The 22707-nt window shown below is 40.1% G+C and overlaps 1 protein-coding gene across 3 annotated transcripts in view; it reads right to left on the bottom strand.

The window, feature by feature from the left end:
* Positions 1 to 22707, bottom strand: part of MTMR7 (myotubularin related protein 7) — a 176756-nt gene that overhangs the window by 113623 nt on the left and 40426 nt on the right. For all 3 annotated transcript variants that reach the window (XM_053216349.1, XM_053216350.1, XM_027077237.2), the window contains 2 exons: positions 10947 to 11116; positions 7755 to 7786 (listed from right to left, as the gene is read on the bottom strand). In XM_053216349.1, the coding sequence (XP_053072324.1) occupies positions 7755 to 7786; positions 10947 to 10989 (75 nt within the window). In that variant the 5' untranslated portion in view covers positions 10990 to 11116. The remainder of the gene's footprint in view (positions 1 to 7754; positions 7787 to 10946; positions 11117 to 22707) is intronic.

The raw sequence follows: 22707 nt of genomic DNA, 5'->3' as shown, positions 1-22707 counted from the left end.
CAAGGCACACATGTGTCAGAGGGCAAGCAATGCATTCCGGGAGAATCCAGAATGGGCTGCCATGTCAGTGAAGTTGCCAGAGATATGCCGTAGTCTGGGACACAGCTTCAACTTCCCAGAAGGTGAAATAGCTTCTCCAATGGGAAAGGCATGTTGCTTCACTTGGAACCCCTACCACTTCTTGCTCTAACCTAGTACTGAGCCGCCCGCTCTGAGTGGGGCCTGGAGTAAGACAAGGCTCTCCCAACTGGTTTGGGTTGTGGTGCAAACAGGTCTACGCAGGGGGCCTTTTGGCCCCAGCAGATCCAAATACGCTCAAGGTATCTGCAGCGGATAGGAATGTGGTAAGGAGCCTCTGGCAAGCTGCAGTTGAAGAATCACGCCTGGTTCCTGGCATAGCCCACCACGAGCCCCACAGTGCCTTTGTGCTGATTTTTAAAAGTTTCCATTTATTTTTAATCTTGGTAAAATACACGTAACACAAAATTTACCATCTTAACCATTTTTTTTTTCGTGTACGCTTCAGTGGTGTTGAGGACATTCACACTGGTACACAACCATCACTACTATCTGTTTCTAGAACTCTTCAACCCCTGAAACTAAAACAGTAGTGTGCCCATACAACAGTAACTTCCTCTTTTCCCCTCCCCCCAGCATCTAGAAACCACCATTTTACTCTCTGGGTCTCTGAATTTGACAACTCTAGGTAATTCACTTAAGTAAAATCCTACAGGAGTTGCCTTTTTGTGACTGGCTCATTTCCCCTAGCATAATCCCTGCAAGAATAATCTGTGTTGCAGCAGGTGTCAGAACTACATTCCTTTTTTTTTTTTTAATTTTTAATGTTTACTTATTTTTGAGAGAGAGAGAGACACAGAAACAGAGACAGAGGATCAGTACGGGAGGGGAAGAGAGAGAGGGAGACACAGAATCCAAAGCAGGCTCCAGGCTGCAAGCTGTCAGCACAGAGCTTGACGGGGGGCTCAAACTCGTGGACTGTGAAATGATGACCTGAGCTGAAGTTGGACACTTAACCAATTGAGCCACCCAGGTGCCCCAGAAATACATTCCTTTTGAAAGCTGAATAGGGGCGCCTGGGTGGCTCAGTTGGTTAAGCGGCCGACTTTGGCTCAGGTCATGATCTCGCGGTCCGTGAGTTCGAGCCCCGCGTCGGGCTCTGTGCTGACCGCTCAGAGCCTGGAGCCTGTTTCAGATTCTGTGTCTCCCTCTCTCTGACCCTCCCCCACTCATGCTCTGTCTCTCTCTGTCTCAAAAATAAATAAATATTAAAAAAAAAAAAGCTGAATAAAATTCCTTTGTATGTAGATACCACATTTTACTTCTCCAAGTGTCCATCAGCGGACAGTTGTGTGGCTTCCGCCATTTGGCTGTTGTGAATAATGCTACCATGAATATGGATGTACACACACACACACATATTTTTGGAGACTCTGATTTCTGTCCTTTAGGATGTATGCATAGAAGCAGCATTGCTGGGCCATATGCTAATTCAAACTTGGATTTTTCGCGGAGCCTCCATACTATTCTTCACAGTGGCTGCACCAGTCCACATTGCCACCAACAGTGCACAAGGGTCTCATTTTCTCCACATCTTTGCCAGCTTGTTCTTTCCAGTATTTTACTTTTTTTTTTTTAAATAGTAGCCATCCTAGTTGTTGTGAGGTGGTCCTTCGTGCTAATTTTTAAAAGATGCAGAAGTGGCATATGAATTGAATGGTACCTGATCCATCGTGCCGCCATGTTAGCAATATTCAAGAATCAGGGGAAAGTGGGACCTAGGAGATGCTACCAGAGCCTATCCTGAAAGGACAAGTGCGTTACGTGAGAAAGTGGCTCAGACCCACATGCTTCTCTCCCTCAGTCGACACTTAGGACTTCATGGGGCATTTGATGCAAGCAGCTCACAAAGAAAAATGCTAGCTTGGTTTATAGGTGGTTCTTCACAAAAATCTCGTACCAGCTGGGAGTGGAATGTCACAGCCTTGCAGCTTCGCCCAAGTGGCCACAAAGGATGGAAGGAAGGGCACTTGTCCCTATGAGCAGAGCTCTGCGTAGTTTTTCTGGGAACTTCACATGCCTTGAAGGGCAGATGGCCAGGTGTGCAGATCTATGCCAGTTTAAAGCATGGGACAACGAGTTTGTTCAAGCGTCAGGAACTTGGAAGGAAAAAAAATGGAGTTGGGCAATGAGAACTAAGGAAAATATTTCCAGACTGATCTCTCAGGATGAGCCTACAGTATGAAAATGTTAGTATCCTATGTAAATACTATAGGACATCTGATCCACTGACACTGCAACATTCTCAATAATATATGGACAAATAATCCATTTTATTGTTATCAGTCACTCGAGACTTTTCCAGCCTCTGCACAGCATCCTTAATGGGCTCACGTGTGAGCAGCCATAGTGGTAGGAATAAAGGTTCTGTGTGAACTCAGCCATGTGGCCCTCCCTCACTGAGTCTGATTTGAGTACCACCATTTCTGGGTGCCCAGTCTGCCCACAGCAGAGAGGAAGGCTGCTTCCCCCTTTTCTGTACAAAACCACCCCTGGCGAAACAGCCAGCCACCTGTGTTAGGTTGATTGTACTGAACCCCTTCCACCATGGAAGGAGCAGATATTTTCCCTCAATAGAATAAACGCTTAGTTTAAGTATGGAGTTGTCTTGGGGCGCCTGGGTGGCTCAGTCAGTTAAGCGTCTGACTTCAGCTCAGGTCATGATCTCGTGGTTTGTGGGTTCACACCCTGCATCAGGCTCTGTGCTGACAGCTCAGAGCCTGGAGCCTGCTTCAGATTCTGTGTCTCCCCCTCTCTCTGTGCCTCCTCTGCTCACACTCTATGTCTCTCTGTCTCTCAATAATAAATAAACGTTAATTTTTTTTTAAAATATGGAGTTGTCTTTCCTGCCCACAATAGCTCTATCAGCACCTTGTCATTGGACTTACTTCCTATTCATTCACCATCACAGTATCCCACAAAATATCTCTTTGTAGCAAAAAATAAAAATTAAAAAAAGAAAAGAAAGAAGAAAGAAAAGTGTGTTACACAAAAATAGGAAAAGAAATGGGCAAATGTCCACAGTGTTTATTGATCTTGCTATATGTCCATTCCCTCAGAAACCGCTGGCCTCATAAACTCATGGAATGACCCGTTAAAGACTCTTATGACACCAACTAAGAGATAAACACCTTCAAAGAGTTGGGTGATGTCCTACAAGATGGAGCATATGCTCTGAATGAGTTTCCAATATTACAAGTTTTTTCCTACGGGTAGAATATATGAGTCAAAGAAACCAGGGGTGGAAATGGGAATAGCACTTATTATTAAACCTACTCAAACACTTACTATTTTTTGCTCCGTGACCCTACAGTTTTGGACTTTTTGGTGTAGAGGCTATAAAAACTAAGGTAGAAATGCTTCCACTGGGGGAACACAACAGGAGTCCTGTTGAATCAGAAATGGGGATTGCTCTGATACTCCTCATGCCATTAAATCAAAAGCACCCCAGAAAGAGATACTTAGTTAGCCATGGAGATCGACCCTAATTATCCAGAGGGACACAGGGTTGCTGCTGTACTGGTAGGCACCGAGGAGTATGTCTGGAACTCAGGGATTCCCTGGCACGTTTCCTCAGTGACACTGCTTTGTCCAAAGGTAAAAAGCACCAGAAGATGCAGCCAAGACTCACATCATCCAGGAATTAACTAGCAAAGACCCCAGCCATTTTACATGCAGTCTGGGGATATGCTTTTTCATCCCATGTTCGGTTGTGCATTCATTCGGGTGCACTTGGCGGATAGGTTGGTACCCAGCCTGCATCACAGGCTTCCCTAATGCATCAGACGTTAGCAAATACCTGCCTAATGTTCAAGTTTTTATAAATTCAGGAATTTCTTCCAATGGACCCCTAAGGGATAGGATTTGCCTAACCTAACAATCTGGAATCATCTGCATTCCATTTCTAGTCCATCCAGTATTCCTGGTCACATTTTGATTAGTGGAAACATTAGAAACAACAAATACCAAAAATAAAGACAATTATTAAATAAAATATGTGGTCATATGTAAAATACTGTATGAGCTGTTAATTTTTTTTCAAAGAATACTTAATGCCATAGAAAAATACTTACGGCAAAATGGTAAGCCCCAAAACCAGATAAAAAACTGTATATACAGTGTGATCTGAATTGTGTTTCAAAAGCCATGTGTGCATATGTACATATGTGTGCAAGTAAAGAGAAAGAAAATAGAAGACAGAAATGTACCGGTATAGCAATTACAACCAGGTCGTAGGTTTTTGGGTGATTTCAATTTTTAAAAAATATTTTACAAACATTCACAGGGCATACTTTAATAATGTAAAGGACATGATATTTTAAAGGCCATCTCAATTCGAAGCAAGTCATAATCAATAATCACGACAGTGTCATGATTCAAAGCAACTATTTTTGTGGAGATTAGCTTTTGTGTGTGTGTGTGTGTTTAAAGCAAAACATAAGTTGAATACTGAAGAGTTGAGAGATCTTCTAAGTATTCACTTCCTAAAGTTTCAATTCAAAAATAATCTTTCTGAGAAGTAACCCTTTTTTAAGGATAAAAGCAGGCTTATTCTCCATGAGGAAACAATAAAAGCAAATATCTCAAATGTAAAACAATAGTTGGAAAAAGGAAAGAGGAGGGTGCTCCCCTATTGAGTTGTCAGGATCTTGGCAGTGCTGTTTTTACAACCACAAAGAAAACAAAACAAACAAACAAACAAACAACAACAGCAGCAACAACAAAAACGCCCAAACCAAAGATCTTTCTATGAAGCACTGTCAGGTTTGGTGGAACGTTTCATGGTGCTTTAAAGCTAATGTTCTTTAAAAATTACTTAACTGATCTTTAATTTTCAGTAAAAATCTGAAATGCATCTTTGGTATTTGGGCCATAGAACTTACATAATTAATAAAATTTACCTTAATCTCCCTCTTCTTTTTATTTAGATACAGATGCTAAATGTTGGCAAAATGTACGTGAATGTGGATCTCCTAGCCGGGACAATTTGAGATTTCTAATAAACAAATGTAGGAATTGTTCTTGGGTTGCACTGGGGTTTCTTGTGGAGATAATGAGTAATTTTGAATGACGGCTCTGCAAGAAAATTCTTCTCTTCTTTGGCAGAGAATAGTTTTGTAAACAAAAGCAGTGAACAAGATTCATTCAAAATGGTGAACTAACATGGGTTTGATCTGGACCTAACTTGCTGAGAACCACCGATGTTTGCATTTAGATCTGGCAGTCATTGACTCTCTCGCCACTGCACAAAACAGCTTAAGCACAGCATAGAGTAGGAATCTCATTATTTTCAGGTAGAACAGATCAAGTTTATTGTCAGGGTTCTGTCCCTAGTCATTCTACATTTTGCAGTGAGTCGCCTTGGATAATCGCTAATTTATGAATGAATTCTAGCCCAGGAGTCACGTTGGAAGCAGGTTGGTTAGTGCTCAGTCTTCACAAATAATGACTCGATTTCCAGGCCATTCCTTAGGAGGTGATGCAAACAGTGCTATTAATTGTGCTACTCTTTACATTGTATTGAACTTCTATTTATAACATTATGTCTACATTAAAATGCAAAGTGATTGGCTTGACTGTGCATTTTAGAAACACACCTCCCTCCACCTTAGAGGCACAAGGGGGCATTTCCACAAGCCTTGGAATAGTAGTGGCTGGCAGCCTTGAGCAACAGGGGTGCCAGCGGTGGTGACATCTCTCTTGAGGATCAATCATCTCAACTCTTCCCTGCTTAGCTTGCTAGGTTAAAGGATATCTAGAGATTCTATGGTCTTGCAAACTATGAGGCAGTATTCTACCAGGATATAAGGTTACATAACCATAACCATGTGGCTGTTTTTGCAGTCATATGTAGAATATAGTATCTCAATTGCAATAATGTGTCAATCAATGATCCATTTCATCGGCTGCTCCTGAATCTTACGCAATTGTTTATTCATTTTGGACTTGGGAACAGTAAACAGAAAAGACTTTAAGAAAATGTGTAGGGGGGAAATAGAGATAATTCTGTTAATGTCTTTTTTGAAAATTGAGAGAAACTGATCTTATTCTATATTAACGGACAATATCATTATGCTGGTCCAGCTTTGAAAGCATTGTTTAAGCTCTAAAAGTTTTGTCGGGGCATCTGGGTGGCTTAGTCGTTTAAGCATCTGACTTCAGCTCAGGTCATGATCTCAGGGTTTGTGAGTTCGAGCCCCATGTTGGGTTCTGTGCTGGCGGCTCAGAGCCTGGAGCTTGCTTCAGATTCTGTGTCTCCCTCTCTCTCTCTGTCCCTCCCCCACTCACTCTCTCCCTCTTTCTCAAAAATAAATAAACATTAAAAAAATTAATCTCTAAAAGCTTTGAATTAAAGAGCAAAAGAGAGGAGGGAGTGGTAGGCATAGCTCAACAATGATTCCCCGTGACCTTATATTCAATGACCCACCTTTGTATGTCCAGGAGCCCTGAAAACCAAGGGAGGACAGTAGACTCAACAGACTAACAATAGAGCTTCCATTACTAGAAAGCCTAAAAATATCACAAAATTCCCACTAGCGGTGTTAACTTGATACTATTTGTCTCTTTGCAAGATACATAATGCATACCCGAAACACCAAAATATACTTTTCTAAAGTAGTTTCATGTCTCAATTTGCTTAGGGTACTTGAGGTGTTATTGACATGAAACAAAGCAATTTGTTTTAATGTCAGGAGGAGACGCTGGCCAGAAAAACAAATTGCTTAGGATCCAGCAGGAGAAAGCGACAGCACTCGTTGACTGCAGTAAAATATTTAGTGAGTGAAAATTGAACACCTGATGCCCTTGGGCTTTGGAAGAGGAAGCCGCTGCAATCCTTATCACTGTCGGCGGGCTGCGAGCTTTCCTGCGCCTTAGGATCTCTGGAGTGTTTGCAGTGTTAATTCCCAACCCTTCATTTTCAAGATTGTTCAACTGCCAACATGAGTACACTTCAATTATCAGCAATGAGCTTCCACAATTCATTTCTAGTAGTTTGTACACTTCTTTAAATTTCCCTCGGAAGTTAATACATACCTGACAGACTTAATTCAAAAGTACTTGCTTACAACTGAAGCTAAACCCCTGGTCACAGCTAATTATTTGCAGCGGCTACAATTGTCATACGGCTAGGATCGCTTTTCTGTTACTAATTATTTAAAACAATGACAAAATATAATAAAGCAATCAATTCAGAGTTTTATGAACATTTCTGAAGACAAACAAACAAACAAACATGAAAGCAGCTTAGTTTAAAGTACTGTGTTGAAGGGCCCCTGGGTGGCTCAGTCAGTCAAGTGTCCGACTTTGGCACAGGTCATGATCTCACAGTTTGTGGGTTCGAGCCCCGCGTCAGGCTCTGTGCTGACAGCTCAGAGCCTGGAGCCTGCTTTGGATTCTGTCTCCCTCTCTCTGCTCTTCCCCAGCTCGTTCTCTCTCTCTCACTCTCTCTCTCTCTGTCTCTCAAAAATAAATAAACATTAAAAAAAATTCTTTTAAACAAATAAGTAAAGGGTATGTTGACTGGCCAGTACGTCAGCAGGAGATACCTCTGAATGTGTATTCACCAGGTGATAAGTAGAAGTTCAGAGTCTGCAAACTGGGGTCGTCATATTGGAATACATAAAAGTGCAGGTTGTTTTAAAGTCATGTAGGTTATTTATAAGTCAAGGTCTTACCTTTACTCCTTCGAGCAACAAAGTGTACTTTTCTGAAAAAAAAATTAGTATCAAAGTTTTAGTTAGAATACTGTGGAGAGTGAACAATCCTTCAACATAAATTTACCTCTCTAAACAAAAGCTATAAAAATGCATGCACACACACACACACACACACACACACGCGCGCATGCGCGCACAGTGTTCACTGTGCTGAAAGGGTCACTTCCTACAAACCAGATTGTAGTGAAGTGTATACAATGCAGCTGAGATGAATCCTTTCCTCAAATTGTTTCTCCCGTGACATAATGGGAGGCACTACCCAGGAAAATCACTTTATTTTAATCTTTTTCAGCTTAAAAAAGAAAAAAAAAAACAACAAACCAACAACTTTCATCTATCATTGGAAACTCTAAACCCAATAATCACAGCAAGTGCTTTGTGTTAATTATTTTTGATTAATTTAGTTTTTCTTTATGTCGCTGTGTTGAGAGGCACCATTAATGGTTTTTGGGGTGGGAAAATTAATGCAGAGTGCAAGACTGACCCACAAATTGCAGGATATTTACTGTCCTTGATCTCTGGACACTAAATGCCAGAAGAAGTCCCCAGTCACTATGACAAGAGAAAATAGTCACAGGGTACCTGGGTGGCTCAGTCTGTTGGGCGGCCGACTTCAGCTCAGGTCATGATCTTGCGGTTCATGAGATCGAGCTCCACGTCGGGCTCTGTGCTGACAGCTCAGAGCCTGGAGCCTGCTTCAGATTCTGTGTCTCCCTCTCTCTCTGCCCCTCCCCTACTCACGTCTGTCTCTCTCTGTCTCTCAATAATAAATAAACGTTAAAAAAAAAAAATAGTCACTTCCCCACAGCATCCACAAATGCCCCCTGGTTCCAAAGGCCCAGCCAGGTTAAGAACCACGGTAGAGACTTCACAGTTACTTTCATAGATGTCAGCTACCATTTAAGGGGAAAAATGGAATCAGTAATAGATGAAATAGTAATAAGATTAGCAACTACTCTTTATTGAGTCCTTTCTATATGTAAGAGCTCATAACAGCCCTGTGAGGAGAGGAAGAAGCAAAACTTAAACATTAAACAACGAATCCAAGTCATAAAGGCATCAAAGTGGTACCATGATTTGAATTCATAATTATCTTACCCCATATCTTATGCTATTTTTTTTAACATTTTATTTAATTATTTTGAGAGGGAGAGAGAGAGGGAGAGAGAGAGGGAGCCAAAGAATCCCAAGCAGGCTCCTCACTGACAGGGCAGAGCCTGGCACGGAGCTTGAACCCAGACCCAAGAGATCATGACCCCAGCTGAAATCAAGAGTCGGACATTAACCAACTGAGCCACCCAGGTGCCCCTCGTATCTTATGCTCTAGTTCACCAAACTAGCTAGGTTACTATTTTAAATCAATTAAACTAAGTCAGCTGACCTTCAGACGACTCTATCAATCTGACCAAAACCCAGATTTTGTGCAAGGTTAACACACTCATTTATATTTCTACACAGTATACCCTGAACGGAGCTGGTTTTGCTCAGCCTGAGCCACAGTCTAATCTTTAATAATTAGGTAGACTTCAAACAGTCTGTAGGTAGATATAAATGACAATACCTGTAAGAATCCTTACGAAATCTTCAGAATTTGTACTGAGACTAATTGAATTCACAGTCTGTAAAGTAATAAGAGTATAACCAAGAAGTCTCCGGGTCTTCCTAGCCTGTGGATTTGACTTCTAGTGGCTTGTTGTCTCCACTTGCTCAACAGAAATTCCTGTCTCCAGAATGTTCCCCTCAGGCATGTGAAGGCATTCCTAGAGGCTTGCTCAGGTATGTCCAGGAACACCTGTTCTCCTCAAGCTCGTCTCCAGGCTCTGTCATGAAAACCCCAGCTGAGGGTACCTCGTCCACTGCTCTTGAAGCCTCCAGTAAGGAGATTAACATCCACGCCAAGAGAGTTGTTTCCTGGCACTTCCAGGCTGACCGTTTTCACGGCTCAGAGCCATGCTAGGTTTCCCACAGAGGGTAGAGAGGGCACCTCTCTCCTCAGCGCTGGGTCACACTTTTCTGAGCAGCAAAGCAGCTCTGCTTGAGCCCAGAGTCCACCGAATTTCTCATGAAACTCCTTTAGTTTGGGGCTCGCCCATCTTTACACTGGCGCTCAAACCAGACAGGGAGCAACCACTAGGCAGTTATGCTCTCCACTGTCCTTGTCTCTAAAGAAGATAACAGCAAAACTCCTAATTTTGGCCGTTAATTTTGTGTGTTCACGAGGCTAAGGTGCCCAGTTTTGGGGTCAAAAACCAGTGTAGATGTTGCCGTGAAGGTATTTTAGATGTTATTAACATTGAAATCAGTAGTCTTTGATTAAAGCAGATAACGTGGGCGGGCTTCATCCAATCAGTTGAAGGCCTCAGGAGAAAAGACTAGTGTCCCCAAAGAGGAACGGATTCTGCCTCCAGACTGCCTTTGGACTCGAATGCAGCAACATCAACTCCTGCTGGAATTTACAGCCTGCCAGGGTGCCCTGCGGATTTTGACCTTGCCAGTGCAACCATCACATAAGCCAATTCCTTAAAATAAATATTTAGCACTAGACTTAAATACAAAGAGTAGATAGGTACAGGTAAAGATATAGATTTATAGATATAATATAGATATATAGAATATACATAGGATAATATGATTATAAGATATACATCTATATATTTCCTATAACCCCTCCTGTATATATACCTAGTATATATCTCCTATTGGTTCTATTTCTCAGGAGAACCCTGACTAATACACTTATCCCATCCTCTTTCAGATAAACCAAAAGTCCTCAATTATAGCATCTCAAGTAAACAGATGCTCCAGAGACATCATCTGCTTGCAAGGTCAGCAACCAGACATTGACTGATTACCATTTTGAGGTCTGGTGGAGCACCATTTTATATTATAGATAATGATGTAGAGAAGATACAAGGTGGGTTAGGATATCAGTCTCAGTTTCTCTCACTTAGGGCTCTAAACAAGTGTTGCTAATGGGATGCCCCCTGTGCTAGTCTTGTCTCATGTTCTTTCCCCAGATGGTTGGTAAAATTGTCTGCTTGTTCAAGAACATACCTACCACCACAGTTTCAACTTTTACTACTACTACAATTAAGAGACATGTATTGACCATTTCCTCTTTAACCCAGATGTCAGTGGGGTTATACTCACTCTCAGAGATAAAAGTAGCTTGCATCCACAGGCCATACCTCATGAAAATCCAAATTTATGCAGATGTTTAGATGAGAAGGAAAGTCAACACAAGCTCTGGAATCCCGTTGCCTCTCTTCCATGGTATGTCATGTTAGACTTACAGCTCATCTTTTTTTCTGTATTTCTACCTGAAACAACCAAATCAAATACACACACGCACACACACACACACACACACACACACACACCCATATATATATATATATAATACTGATAATTTTTAAGGATTTTTTTGGTTACTTATGTCACGTCACCCAACAGTACTACCAATCTGAAAACGCATGTTAGTGTCGTGAGTAATATTTGAAATAGTAATTGAAGTTCTTTCTCCTTGCGTTTCCTTTTACATTATCTTCCCACCCACTACTCAAGCGAACTATAACATCTTTGATTTACACTTAAGAGGTCAGATATAAACTAGAACTGAAAAGTCTTTGAGGGGCAGAAAGTTGAGCTGAGAGCCACAAACGTAAAAAAAAATTTTTTTTTCTGAACTCCAAAACTTCAGCTTTAATTATCAAGAGTCAAAGTCTGAAGGAAGAAGATACCGCATTTATTCTCAAACAACAAACAAACAAGAAAGATGAAGAGCCCATTTGCAGCCACACAAGAAGAGGATGAAAAGACTCTTCTTGGCTGGAGGAAAGAACTTCAAAGAGGAGAGAAAGCAAGAGAGAAGAGAGGGAGTTTGTAAGTGTCTGTGGCCCCTGGCCCTCCTCCTGGCCTAGGCTGAGTCTAGGTACGGAAGGCAACTGGAAATCCAGGATAGGGTTAGGGGACCCAAAGCAGGAGAGCACCCAGGCCTTCCTTCTCAGAGCCTAGCCCGGGAAGGCTGTCAGCCACTCCAAGGAACCCTGCACCCATCCTGGTGCCACGAAAATCTGAGAGATATGCCCAGACATCTGGTTCCAGGACCACCTCATGCATCCTCAGGGTGATACAGGAAAAGCAGCAGAAAGTTACTGTGGTCCTGACAGGGGGATGCTGATGGCACCCAGACCAGGGGACATGGAGGGAACTAGAATCCATGCCCCAGTTATCAGGACCCAGTGTGACCTGCAGTGAGCAGATAATCAGAGGTGTGACGGGGAGGACACTGTTTCCTTCGGCACATGCAACAGGGCACACATCCAGAGGCTAGCGGGATTAGTCACATCTCAGCGGCCTCCAGAGATTGACACAGGATGATGGAGTACCAGGCACTCTCTTCCCCTGACCTGGATGATAGTTAAATTCCCTAGTTTCTGGGACTTATGTCACCTCCTGGGCAGAAAGGAGGAGGGGGTTGAGGGAGAATGAGAATGATTGAAAAGGCAGCCATAATCTACAGAGTTTGAAACCTCAAGTATCTGTGCTAACCTTGAATCAAGATTACTCTTGTCACCGCCCATTAGAAGGGGGACTCAACGGGTTGCCTGGGTGGCTCGATCATCAAGGTCTGACTCTCGATTTCAGCTCAGGTCATGATCTCATGGTTTGTGAGGTAAGAGCCCTGCATAGGGCTCTGAGCTGACATCGTGGAGTCTGCTTAGGATTCTCTCTCTCTTCCTTTCTCTCTGCCCCTCCCCAAAACCCCCAGCTCCCCCTCTCCTCCCTGATCCCCACTCCTTCCCCACCCAATGCTCATGGTCTCTCTCTCTCAAAACAAATAAACTTAAAAAAAAGGGGGGGGGACTATAGTTTAATTGTAAAGAAATGAAGAAAGTTCCAGTTTTGCATACCTGTGCAATATATGGGGGAAATCTATAAACTTTTCATGTAAAACATTTGTCATTCCTGCTCTTGAAGTGCTGTTACACTCAACATGGGGGGTTTCTCACTGGCCCTTCACCCGGTCCTCCTCCTCTCGGGAGTTTCTCTGCTAACATGCGCTTCTCTGTGCCTTTCCACCAAGATTGCCTTGAGAATTCCAAGTTCAGTTTCTGTAACCTGCTGAACCAGTCAGCACTCTCTAGTTTGGACTCTCACCATATACCAACCAGTTAAGTCTTCAACAACTCGAAGCACCTTTTCACTGAACAGAATCTGACTTTAGAAGTCACTTGGGGTTAGGTAGCATTTTGTACCTCACCTTATCATAATGCAGATAAGAAAACTGATCGAGGCTTAAAAAGAAAATGAAAGGAGACATAGCTCAGAACCCGGTCTCCCAGTCCCTAGATCCTATACTAATAGACACTGTTTGCAAAAATTCCTAGTCTTTGCTTATGTGCTTGCTTAATGTCCTTGACGTCTTGATCATTCCATTTCTTCTGAGTGCTTGGATTCCTTCCAGTCTACTTCTCCTGATTTACTGCTTAATAAAATGGCTGATGGCTGATTGGCTCTGTCTCTCCAACTCAAGAGCTCATTATCTGACTTCTCACTTTGGCAACTTGCTCAGTACTACAATCCTCCTCACTGCCTCCTGAGGCCTGAGGGAATCTTTTAATTCCCCTTTGATGAGAATAGTCATTTCCTGCCCTGAGTTTCAACTGAAATTTGATCATGAACATTTCCTGTACATCTCTCGGGAAGCAGTAGCTAATGGGTGGTGTTACTGCTCGATCCTTTTATGTCCCCACTGTGGACTACCAGGGTCACCCAAAGCAGTGTTCCTGCCACCTCCTTTGGGGAAAATGCCTCCAAAGGGGAGTTGATTTACACTAGTTCCCAGCCAATGTTCTCACAAAATAGAGTGGGAGAAAGAGAATTGTGTAAACAGGTAGAACCACAGAAAATACTTTGCCCTACACTGAAAACTTATGTGGTTGGAAATGCCTAAAAGCTCACGAAAAGTAGGCACTTCAGATATTTTCTCATTTCTAAGAAGACTGAAGCAAAGAACACATTGCATTTAACCTTGGCAAGCCAATTATCAGTCCAAATTTTATGTCTTAAGATTATTTTGCTCTAAAAAATCAATAATTTTTGAGACTTACTGAAAGTAATCATCACTAGAAAAACAACTAATCTTTCATGTGTTAATAAACTGTGCTACTATCACTAAGTAGTCAAGTAAATTAAACTCAAATCCAATTTGATACATTTCTCTGTTTTAAAAACCCTTGTTTATACCGGGTAATTAGGTTGATTTAACAATCAAAAATCAACTCCCCAGCCTCCCCAGGTGAAGAAAAATCATTTGGCAAAATCTGGCATCCATCTCTGATTAATAGAACAATACTCTTACCAAACTAAGAACAGAAGGGAACTTCTACGTGGTAAAGAGCATTTACAGAAAAACTACAGCTAACATCATACTCAGTGATGAAAGCAGAAATTTTCTCCTTATGGTCAGAAGAAGTCAAGGATGTCCACTCTCACCACTGTTACTCAGCACTGTACTAGAGGTCCCAGCCAGTGCAATAAGGCAAGGACAAGAAATTAAAGATTGAAAAGGAAGAAGTAAGTCTGTCTCTATTTGCTACCAACACGATTCTATACACAGAAAAATCCATGGAATCTACAAAAAAGCTATTAGAACTAACAAGCTTACAGGATGCAAGGTCACTACAAAAACTAATTATATTTCTATATGCCAACAACTAATAGTTGCAAATTAAAAATAATGCCATTTACAATAAAATTAAAAAATGTGAAATAAGGATAAATCTAACCAAAAATAAATAAATAAATAAACAAAAAGTACAACCCCTAACTCTGCAAAGTGCAAACCTTGCTGAGAGAAATTAAGGAAGACCTAAATAAATGGAGAATAATACAGTCTTCGTGTTTTGGAGCACTCAATATTATTACTATGTTGTTCCCAAATTTATTTATAGATTCAGTGCAATCACAGTCAAAATTCCAGCAAGTTAACAAAAATTCCAGTAGGTTGTTTTTGTATAATTGAAAAACTGAGTTTATAGATCAAATGCAAAAGACCTAGCACTGTCAAAACTAAGGACGAATTTGGAGGACTCACAGTATCTAAACTTGAAAATCATGAAACTATAGTAATCAAGACAATGTGGTGGTATTGGCTTAAGAAAAGACAAATAGAGTAAACAAAATTCAGAGTCCAGAAATAAACCCACATATACATGCTCAATTAACTTCCAACAAAAGTACGAAAGCAATTCAGTGGAGAAAGAATAGTCTTTTCAACAAAAGGTGCTAGGAAAATTGGATATCCATGTGCAAAAACACCCACAAAAACCCAAAAACAAAAACAAATAAAACAAATGTGTGATCCTACTTCACACCATTCAACTCAAAATGAATCATAGACCTAAATATAAAACCTAAAACTATAAAGCTTCAAAAAGAAAACATGGGAGAAAATCTTTGGGCTCAGCGAAGTTTTCTTACATATAACAGCAAAAAACACAATCCGCTAAAAAAAAATCATAAATTGGGCTTTCTCAAAATCAAGACACTTCTGCTTTGAAAGACATCTTAAGAGAATGAAAAGGCAAGCCATTGACTGAAAGAAAAGTTTACATGTCACATACCTAACTTGCATCCAGAACTTGTATGTAAAGCACTCTCAAAACTCAGTAATATGAAAATGAACCATGCTTTTTTTAAAATGAGGCAAATAAAACACAGAAACAACTAAAGTGTCCATCAACAGGTGAATATATATAAAATTATATATTATATATTAAATATATAAATATATAATATATAAGTTTATATTATAAATATATATGAATATGGATATAAATATATGAATATGAATGTGAATATATTATATATTATGAATATATAATATTATATATTTATATATATATGTATATATAAATATGCAATGGAATATTATTCAGCCACAAAAAAGGAAGGCAATCCTGCCATTTGTGACAACATGGATGGACCTTGAGGGCATTATGCTCAGTGAAATAAGTCAGACAGAGGAAGACAAATACCACGTGATCTAAAAACATGGAACTCATCAAAACAGAGAGTAGAATGGTGATTGCCAGGGGCTGGGGGGTAAGGGAAATGGGGAGATGTTGGTCAAAGAGTATAAATTTTCAGGGGCACTTGGGTGGCTCAGTCAGTTAAGCATCAGACTCTTGATTTCGGCTCAGGTCAGGATCTCATGGTTTGTGCAGTCAAGCCCCACATTGGGCTCTGCAATGACAGCATGGAGCCTGCTTGGGATTCTCTCTCTTCCTCTCTTCCTGACCCTTCCCCATGTGCATGCACTCTCCCTCTCTCTCTGTCATAAAAAAAAAAAAAAATTAAAAAAGAGTACAGGGGCGCCTTGGTGGCTCAGTTGGTTGAGCTTCTGACTTTGGCTCAGGTCATGATCCCACGGTTTGTGAGTTCGAGCCCCGCGTCAGGCTCTGTGCTGACAGCTCAGAGCCTGGAGCCTGCTTTGGATTCCATGTCTCCCTCTCTCTGTGTTCCTCCCCAGCTTGCACTCTGTCTCTTTCTCTCTCTCTGTCTCAAAAATAAAACATTAAAAAAAATTTTTTTTAATAAAAAAGGGTACAAACTTTCAGTTCTAAGTTGGGAGGCAGGGGTCTCAGTAAACAATACTGTATTGTATAATTGAAAGTTGCTGTGAGAGTAGCGTTTTAATGTTCTCACCGTAACGACACAATAAAATGGTAATTACGTGACTCGAAGAATGTATTAACTAGCCTCATTGTGGTAAATAAACACTTCACAGTATGCCCGTGTATCAAATCATCACATGGCATACACCTTAAACTCACACAACGTAGATGTCAATTATATTTTAATAAAGCTGGAAAAAATTTAAAAATTAAAAATGGGCAAAAAACTTAAGCAGTTTCACCACAGGACCTTTGGAAGGCAAATAAGCACATGACAATATGCTCAACATGATCAGTCAACAGAGAAATGCAAGTTAAGCCATAATGAGACACCACCTCACACCTTTAAGAATGGCTACAATTTTAAAGATTAATTCTACCGCGTGTCGGCAAAGTTGTTGAACAACTGGAACTCTCGTACGTGGTTGGGGAGAAGGAGAAATGGTGAAAACACTTTGGAAAACAGTTTGGCAGTGGCTCAAATAGTTAAACACATACATACTCTGTCAGGCACTCCATTCATAGGTATTTAACCAAAAGAAACAAAAGTGTGTGTCCACACAAAGACACGTACATGAAAATGCTCACAGCGCACTTGTTTGTGATATTCCCAAACTCGAAACAACGCAAATGTTCATTACCAGGTAATTGGATATATAAGTTCTGGCATCTCCATATAATGAATAATCCTTAGCGACTGAAAAACAATAGAGCTATTAACTCGCACAACATAGACAAATGTCAAATACTTAGGCTGAATAAAAGAAGCCAGACATCCACCCCAACCCCCGTCCACACACAGACATACTGTATAATTCTATTTATAAAAAAAATTCTAGGAAATACAAACTAATTTATAATGACAGAAAGCAGATCAGTGGTTGCCTGGGGGTTGGGAGGAGATTATTTGGAAAGTGTGGAGAGAGGAGAGAAGGATCGCAAAGGGCACAGGCAATTTTTGGTGGTAATTCAGTATCTTGATTGTGGTGGTTTCACGTATATGAAAATCTGTCAAATTGTATATTTGAAACATGGGAGCAGTGTGTGTCAATTATACCTCAGTGAAGCTATTATACAAAAGGATTTTTAATGGTTGAAATGTATTCAATTAAGGCAATCTGAATTATTTCCACGTCTTATGATTTGAAATAAAAAATTATTTTTGGAGGAGCTCTAAGCAGTCGTTTTGTAAGAACACTGACACACTTTGAAGGGTATAGCTGACAAAGTGAAACTGTACAGTAAGATCGTGAAAGGATCACCGCGTGAACAAACGATCCGATGTCATTCAGTGTCACCCGGTGCTGTCCAGAGTGCTCTTGGTGAAGGGTGCAAAGGCCTTGTCTCTGGGGACTCAGAAGACTTGTGTGAGCCAGAGCCATTGCGATCCTAGGGAAAAGCTGATATAAAAGAACATGGGCCTCGTAGCCTGGATTACCGGGATGGGGAAAGCACAGGCACAGAGCTGCCAATGGAAAGGCGCCTCAGCAACACTTGTTGGAGTCCCCTTGGGGTTGCCCCCCCCCCCGCCCATGCACACAGCAGAGGGGACTATCTGACAAAGTGTGTGTTTGCTCTGCTCTTCCTTCTACCCTGTGGGAAGGCAACCACAAAGCTCTGTACTGGGGAATGAAAAAGCCACAATGCACAGATTCTTGTTCTCTGTTTCCTGAGAAACCGAGAAGAACCAAGAGGGCCCCGGAAATCCAGGTGTATGCTCTAGGCCTGATTTTTACATGCCCACCAATTTCAGCAGGACAAAGTGTTAGAGTCAACAATACTGTTATTAGAAACTTCAAAGCTGCTAAGAGACTAGATCTTAAAATTTTTTTAATGTTTTTTTGAGAGAGAGAGAGACTGAGTGCAAGCGGGCAGGGGCAGAGAGAGAGGGAGACACAGAATCTGAAACAGGCTCCAGGCTCTGTCTGAGCTGTAGCAGGAGCCCGATGCAGGGCTCGAACTCATGAACCATGAGATCATGACCTGATCAGACACTTAACCGACTGAGTCACCCAGGTGCCCCATAAGAGACTAGATCTTAATTGTTCTCACCACAAAGAAATGATAATTAATGTGACAGAGGTTTTAGCTAAGGCTACCGTGGTAATTCTGTTAAAATATAGAGACGTGTCAAATGAGCATATTGCATACATTAAACTTACACAATGTTATATGTCAATTATATCTCAATTTTTAAAAAAACGTTTGGGCCACCTGGGTGGCTCAGTCAGTTAAGTGGCCAACTCTTGGTTTCGGCTCAGGGCATGATCTCATGGTTCATGAGTTCAAGCCCTGAGTCAGGCTCCACACTGACAGCACGGAGCCTGCCTGGGATTCTCTCTCTCTCTACCCTGCCCTACCCCTCTCAAAATAAATAAACTTAAAAAAAATTCAGTGTGATAGTTGTGCTGGCCCTGGTGGCAGTTGAAAGGGCCACTGTGTATCTGTGGTCCCAGCAGCAGTGATCAGGAGCAAATTACTTTGGCTCCAACCAGGCTGCACTTGGAGAGCACTTGGAGAGCTATGCTAGGCCAGTGATCAAGACGATGTTGAAAGGTAACCTTCTACCCAGGTGCCCCCAGTTTCTCCTAATGTTAACAAATTATGTAACAATGTACATTTGAAGAAATAATGCTATTATCTAAACTACAGACTTTATTTCGATTTCACTTTTTTAAAACAAAATGTCTTTTTTTCCTGTTTCAAGAAACCAAATCGCATTTGTCACATCTCCTTAAACTCTCCTCTAGTCTATAACATTTTTTCCTTGTTTTTCATGACCTTGACACTTCTGAAGAGGGTAAGTCAGATATTTTGTAGACTTTATCTCATTTTAGGGTAGTCCCACGTTTTGGGGTTTTTGCTTTGTTTTGTTTTGTTTTTTCATGATCACACTGGGGTTATAGGTTTTTGGTAAAAATAGCACATAGGTGAGGCACTGTTCTGTTCAAATCATTATCAGGAGATGGGTTATATCCACATGGTGAGTTTAACCTTGATCACTTGGTTGAGATGTCTACCAAGTTTCTCTTCCATAAAGTTACTATTTTCCCCTTTCCATTCTTTATTTTTTGGTAATAAGTTAATAAATCCATCCCACATTCAAAGGTAGGGGAATTAAGCTCTACCTTCTAGAGAGAGGAATAGTTACATATATTATTTGGCATTCCTATGTAAGGAAGATTTGTCCCTTCTCATTTATTCATTCATTTATATATTTAATCATTTATACCAGATGAATTAATCAATACATTTTATAACCCAATACTGTCTTTATTTGGTCAAAGCATTCCAGCTTTGTCCATAGAGAATTCTTTCAGGTAGGCTCCTATGTCCTTTGATTTGTCCCCTTCTCTTTTTCCTCTTCTTTTCCTTCTTTTCCTTTTCCTCTTGGTCCTTCTTCCTCAGCATTTCCTTACTCTCTGGCACTATGAGATGGTCCGGGCTCATCTTGTGTTTTTTCTTGTACCAGCCCTAGAGTAAACCATTTCTCTAAGGAACCCTGCTTTGTTTTATTGAAGAATGATATTTAGAAACCAAAATCTTGGGACTGAGTGTGCTTATTGCTATTAAGGTGTTACAGTTGCTGAGCCAATATATGTATGTGTACTAATTTACATATACACATATCTAAAACTACTTTTAGTTCTATTTGCATATATATTAAAATAAACATGAATTCATACTGATATCTCTGACTCAAATCCAGAACCACAGGATTCATTTTAATTTCTCTTCTTACTTTTTTTAACTTCTTATTTGACAGTGAGAAATATAGGCTCCCACTATCTGCAATTTATTTGCTTATTTGTTCAACCCTGTATGTGTGTAGTTTCAGAATTTCTAATTTCCACTCTGGCGAGAAATAAATTTACCAACTTGGGCATACTGTTTAGTTTCAGTTCTTTTTTGTGTCTAGCCTGTCATTACCAGATAAAAAAAAATTCTTTTTTTTTAAATTCTTAATTTAATTAAGGAATAATTTAATTAATTCCCTTAATTTAAAAAAATTTTTTAATGTCTTTTAATAATCAAAAGAGATTGGGTACCTTAACCTCTTATGCCATAACTTACAGAGATTTAAAAACTCTTATTTTTTTTAAAGTTTATTTATTTTGAGACAGAGACAGTGTGAGCAGAGGAGGGGCATAGACAGAGGGAAAGAGAGAGAGAATCCCAAGCAGGCTCTGCACACTCAGTGCAGAGCCCAACGTGGGGCTCAAACTCACAAAACCATGAGATCATGACTTGAGTTGAAACAAGTCAGAGGCTTAACCGACTGAGCCACCCGGTGGCCCTAAACACTCTTATTTTTTAAAAATATAGTAAATGTCCTCTGTTTATAATGAGTTTTTTGCAGTATATTTTATCCTGATGTTTGAAATCAATTATACAGAAACTAAGTCCATGATTAAATACTTACTACCCTACTTAAAATAGCAGAAATGAAAAGCTAGAACTTCCCTCTACACAGCTTTTAAAAAGCACTCATCTAAAAGGGAATAAAAAAATTATGTGGTAATATTGCCATTTAATTGCCATGATTAGTTGAGTTTCAACATAGGTAATGGGAAGACAACTGATCACTGGTTCATGATGTTAATTAATATTTATTGAATGAACTGTGGATGGGCCAACATGACATCTATAATCATAACCAAAAGTACTTTACAGTTTTGTATACAAAAGTATGGTACTTTGTAGTACTCCTTTATTTTGTATACCAACACTCTGAAGACAGACGTTATTATAATTATCATCACAATAATTATCTCAGCTTTCCAAGAATTGAAGCTGGGTAACTTAACTGAATAATATAGCTAGATTTAAAATCAGGTGATCTAACTCAAATTCCCATGACCTATCGTTTCTACTGAGCTGTTGATTAGGTCGTCTTGCTATTAGGAATATTGACATATTGACATCACATAAATCACTAGATTTTTTTCAGACGGAGGCTCACATTTGGTTCATGTGAGCTATGGGGAGTCCCTGGGCCATGAGTTCAGAGCAATAATGTATCTCCCTTTGTCATCACATTATTAGCTGCATAAATCTATCATACAGTAGTAATGCTGTTGAAGAGATGGAAAATATAAACATTTAGATTTTTAAGCCTATAAAAATTGAAATTTCCCCCCCTTTTTCTCCTTCTCCTTCTATTTGATAAATAAAAATTCTTAAATCACTAACTTATAAAAATAAGCAACTTAGCTACAGAGGATGAAGATTTTTACGTTTAACTGATTTCTACATTTTTAGATTTGGGTTTACCACGAGCCTTCAGGACAAACCTAGAAAAAGACACAGAGTCTATGTTAGTTCATTTCATGGTAGTTGCCTGGTAAATGTTTGTTGAATTAATCAATTATTCAAATCACCAAATATTTACTGGAGCAAACTCTGTAAAAGCACCAAGAAGAAAAGGTCTCTGTCTTTAAGGAGCAATGACCTTGTTGAGGAGACTAGACACAAACACCTGCTCATACTGAAAGTCAACAGTACAGATTCCAGGATAATAATAAAAGAGCTAGCATGGGACTTACTGCCACTTAAATGATGGGTAATAGTTACTGAAGAATTTCTGAGCGGAAAGCAATTATTCAAGCAGACATGGTCAAGTGGACATTTTACAGAGAAGATGGTTTGAATTTGATCATAAAGGGTGGCTAAGCTTTGGATGGATGAAGGTGTAGCGGGCTGCTTTTGAAAGTCAGGGAACAGGGAAATGCAAAGATTTCTGATCTGAGAGCTTGTTTTTCCATTAAAGATAGAGTGCAAGGGTATTTCTTGTGTCAGAGCAACCAGTGGTCTTTACTGATCTCGAAGAAGCAAAACATGTCAAGCACTCTTTAGGAATTTGGAGACTAAAATATATTAGCTAAGATCCAAGTTTTTAAAAATCAGATAATTGTTTCATTCTGATTTTAACTCCTTGTAAAACTACACTCTAAAGAAATATCATCTGAAAAAGTAGCTGTCTGCTTTTAGAGTTTAAAGTTTAGCTCCAGTCTCTGTGGTTTTGAGTTAAAGTTTAATTATTTAAATGATCAACAGACTCCGTCATTCTCCCTGAATGTGAGTGTTCAAAGTAATTTTCAGTACAATGTGTTAAAAAATATCCCAAGTGTTTTTGTCTTTCATAAGCCACTTCATGTTTTATTTTTCCAGCTTCTACATTTTTGAAATCATGTGCTATGTGGGGAACAGTTTCTGTTTTCTCTTTATTT

The sequence above is a fragment of the Acinonyx jubatus genome, chromosome B1 (genome assembly GCF_027475565.1).
Source record: "Acinonyx jubatus isolate Ajub_Pintada_27869175 chromosome B1, VMU_Ajub_asm_v1.0, whole genome shotgun sequence".
In the NCBI taxonomy this organism is placed as follows: Eukaryota; Metazoa; Chordata; class Mammalia; order Carnivora; family Felidae; genus Acinonyx; species Acinonyx jubatus.
The sequence above is the reverse complement of the archived record's forward strand: the minus strand, read 5'-3'. Positions and strand labels throughout refer to the sequence as shown.